General features: G+C 36.6%; 1 protein-coding gene across 1 annotated transcript in view; it reads left to right on the top strand.

Annotated features, from left to right (window-relative positions):
* Window positions 1-4,101, top strand: part of gsk3aa (glycogen synthase kinase 3 alpha a) — a 24,394-nt gene extending 20,293 nt beyond the window's left edge. Inside the window, exon 8 of the mRNA XM_016568539.1 lies at window positions 1,718-4,101. Within this exon, the coding sequence (XP_016424025.1) occupies window positions 1,718-1,770 (53 nt within the window). The 3' untranslated portion in view covers window positions 1,771-4,101. The remainder of the gene's footprint in view (window positions 1-1,717) is intronic.
* The last annotated feature ends 271 nt before the right edge of the window (window positions 4,102-4,372 follow it).

Raw genomic sequence — 4,372 nt, forward strand, 5'->3', positions numbered from 1 at the left:
TGATGCAAGAAACCTTGACTAATATAATTGGACTTCAGGGAAGAAACTTAAATACTACAGAAGCGATTGAGAGGAGACTAGCAGCACTTTGCTCAGCCCCTCCAAAATATCCTGTTGCTTTTCTTTCTTATTTGGATTTGTTTTTCCCTTTGGTATTGCTTAGTGATGCAGTGCTTGCACATTTTATTTTAGTTATTTTTTTTACCATTCAACTCCGAGATAGTTTGTGTGAAACGTTTCTGTTCTTAAAAGAGCATTTGATATTTTTCTTCTTTGTTCATTCCACTTCGAGGTCTGTCAACAGAGTGTGTTTCTCTTTATTTCAGAGCTGACGATTCAGCCGCAGCTCAATTCCACTCTCATTCCACCTCATGCCCGCGCACAGACCGTAGCTTCCTCCAACGGTAATGCTGTTATCCTTCTCACTGATGCTCTGGGAGTGGGTGGGGTTAAGACAATATTAAATCAAAACTCACCTTAACTTAATGTTAATGAAGCCTTCCTGTTCTTTATAGTGCACAATTAATCAGTGCATTTATTCCATTTAGAAAAATGCTGCTTCTCATTATCTTTCACGGACAATAACTTTCCCTGCTTCTGAAAATACTTTTCTGATGTAGTAACGTCCTACTTGGGTATTAATTTAACTCCTGTTAAACTACCATTGTTTTAAAGTTTTTTTGTTTTTTTTGGAAAAAAGTCTCTTATGCTTACCAAGGCTGCATTAATGTAACCCAAAATACATTAAAACTGTAATATGTGAATATATTATTAACATTTAAAATAACTTTTTTTTTTCTATTTGAATGTATTTTAAAATGAAATGTATTCCTGTGATGCAAAGCTGAATTTTCTGTATCATTACTCAGTCTTCAGTGTCACATGATCCTTCAGAAATCATTCTAATATGCTGATTTTATTGTTATAAATGTGTGGTGCTTAGTATTTTTGTGGAACCTTGATACATTTGTTTCCGGATTTTCTGATGAAAAAGTTAAAAAGATCAGCATTTATTTGAAAAAGAAATATTTTATATTTTTAACATTATAAATGTCTTTACTGTCACTTTTGATCAGTTTAATGAATCCTTGCTGAAATCAAGTATTACATATATATATTTAATACTAATATATATATTAGTGCTGCCAAACGATTAATCGCATCCAAAATAAGTTTTTGTTTACATAACATATGAGTGTGTACTGTGTATATTTATTATGTATATATAAATATACATATTTATTATGTATATAAAAAAACATGCATGTATATATTTAAGAAAAATATGTTATGTTTATATATTAAATATATTTAATACTAATATATATATTAGTGCTGCCAAACGATTAATCGCATCCAAAATAAAAGTTTTTGTTTACATAATATATGAGTGTGTACTGTGTAGGGCTGCAACAACTAATCGATTAAATCGATTATGAAAATAATCGTCAACGATTCTCATTATCGATTAATCGGGTCCTTGCTTTCTAAAAACACCGGTTAGCTTGCAGTTTAGCGATCTCCACTATTCTGTTCTCAGAAAAGTGTAATTCATCAAGTGTTTATTTACACGAGAGATATATACTGCCTTACTGTCTATATTTACTTATCAAACGTTTGAACACTAGTGTATATAACATTTTATGTGTTTATGCCTTGTGTTTGCTGATCAAACTGACAAATCTTTTTTGATTTTGTCCCCTTTATTCTCTGCCAGATGGCTCTGAAGGTTCTGTACAGCCCGGATCTACTCTGACCAACAGCACCTGAGGCTGTCTCTCAAAAAAATCAAGCTTACACACCACAGCATCTGAGCCACCACAGCGCATATCTCTCCCTCTGACAAACACACACACAGTCTTACACACTCTTTACCTCATACATGGCTTCTCCTCCCTATAGTTCCTCCCATCCACACATTTACCGCCTGATTCAGGTGTCACGCGTTGCAGAATTACCAGTTTCTGCACGGCGGTCTGGGAAACCCGATGTTTGCTGACTGTTAAACAAACTTTCAGTCTACAGAGAAACATACTGGTCACACACATACACACCAACACACTGCCATGCACATGCATCAAACAACAACAAAAAGTTATACTGCTAATATTTGCTTCAGATAATAGAGGTAGTCAATCTCGAGAGCACTCCGAAAGGCTGCGTACGCCCGTAGTAAAGCTCACGCGCAACCATAACGCAGCACCATGCGTGTTTTGGAGGTCAAATATGATTGGTTCAGTGGCTAGGGGCGGGTCCTCTGTCTTAATTTGTATCTTAATTTATTTAAATCAAAGTTATCGGTGGATGTTTTCCCTTGATTTGTTTAGGAGTAACACTCTTGTCCCTCTCAAGATCCCTATCCGGTGTAAAATACATTTCGCGGGGAACAAGCAGTCACGGTAAATGATGTATCTTGTTGTAAATGTCAAGGAAAAGAGGCGAGACTAAATGTGGTGGTTTTATACAGTTATTTTATTGTATTTTAAAAAATGAGAATAATATCTTGCTTTTACCTTCTAGCAAATATATTTATTATTTTAAAATGGTGAATCGAATGGACTTTTGAGAAAGCATCTGCAGTCGTTTCCCTGTGGAGCAAACGAAAAGCTAGTTGAGAAAAGGTTTAACGCTGTCGTTGACCATTAAGTAGGGAAAGAAAGAGGTATGCAAGACAATAGCCTATTAATATTGTTGTACTGAACTGAAGTGACTTTATATTCCTGGGCATTTAATTATCATTAACTGTTAATGATGCTCTGGGTCTAGGCTTAATTTATGCTTGTGAGATTACAAAGTCTTCATCTGTTCCGTTCAAAGTCATTTTTAGGTGACGTCAGGTTTGAAGACTGAACCATGCTTCATAATTCAGTGTTTCAGTGCGTTTTCTTTCTGTTTTAGCATTTCAGTCTTTACGGTAAATTAAGCTACTCCTAAGGACCTTGTGGTAGAACAGTTCTAGAATATGTTTGTGAATCCGCACACGAGTTGAAAATCGTAACGTCAAATGGTCTCAGTCAACCGCATCGATCCACAAACTGTCCAAAAATGACTGATGTCTTATTTTCTTGAGAACATATCTGTTAGCCTCTCAATAAACCCTGTTCTGAAGCCCTGGAGGGAGCACTTTCTGTGACGCTCATGCTATTCTCCTGTTCTTTTTCATTAGTCTTTTTATGTTGCTCAGTGGGTGTGGTTTAACCAGGCTTGCTCCACCCACCGGTTTGTAAATATACTTCAGTTTTTAAGCCCTGTGTAAGATGTAAATACAGACACTGTCCCACTTTTGTGTTTTCATGATGTCTTTCTCTCCCTTCATCTCTCTTGGGCTGTCTTCTCTTAGCTCTGAAGAGCTCCACGTCCGTCTTGTTTGTCATTTAGAGTATTTATTGTTTTGCACTGTAATGTTGGGGCTGAAAGTTTCACTTTTTTTGTGAAATAGTAACCCTCGTCAGCGTACTGTATGTCAGTTCATAAGCTCAGCGCTCGATTTGTGAGAAAAGGGGATTCAATTTTTGAGTAAAACTTGAGGTGCGTGTCCAGCAGGGTCATGCTTTGTTCTTTACTTGAGCACATTTTTGCAAAGGTGCACTGGAAGCCATGCTCATACGGTCTGTTTTTCATGAGAAGTGAATCGACTGCTTTGTGGAGGTTTTGCCAATCTGGCTTGAAGCCTCAAAGACAGTGGAATGTGTTTATTCTTTAATCTGACATCTGTGAATCAAGCCCACAGCATCATGCATGTGTACTCTTAGAAAAATGTGATTTAAAAAAAAAAATATATATATATATATATTTAAATGTGTATTTGCTTTGAAGTTTATTTTCCTGTCCTTGAAGGCTTGTTAAATGAATTGAGACCAGCCTGGAAGTCTCTCCCCCTTCATTGCTCCTATAATCCTGCCCTCCCCCCCGTCTCTGCCTTAAGCCTGCCATACAAACGTTAGTCTGTTATTACCTTTTTTTTTATTAATTGTTGGAACTTTCTGCCTCAACGTTCTGGCCCAGGGGAATCGTGTCCTGAGACAGAGAGAGAGAGAGAGAGACGAATGGAGAGAGCTTGTCAGAATAAATCGAACTCATTTAATAAAGTGACGAAACTGAGTTTTCAGAGGCAGTGCTGGTGTGTGTGTGTGTGTGTGCTGAAAGTGAATTTTAACATGCCTTGCCTGTTAACATGAGCTCAATTTACCATCAATTTGAATACATTTATGGTGCAGCCAAAAGTGAGACCACACTGAAAATGTGTGATGCAAAATCTGTTTTAGAAAAAGTTTGTATATTTTAGTCTGACTTGTCACTCAATTTAATTATAGAATTTAATATTATTTGTGACCCTGGACCACAAAACCAGTCATAAGGGTCAATTTTTCGA

Source organism: Sinocyclocheilus rhinocerous, unplaced genomic scaffold, assembly GCF_001515625.1.
Source record: "Sinocyclocheilus rhinocerous isolate Xijiao unplaced genomic scaffold, SAMN03320098_v1.1 scaffold1342, whole genome shotgun sequence".
Taxonomy (NCBI): Eukaryota; Metazoa; Chordata; class Actinopteri; order Cypriniformes; family Cyprinidae; genus Sinocyclocheilus; species Sinocyclocheilus rhinocerous.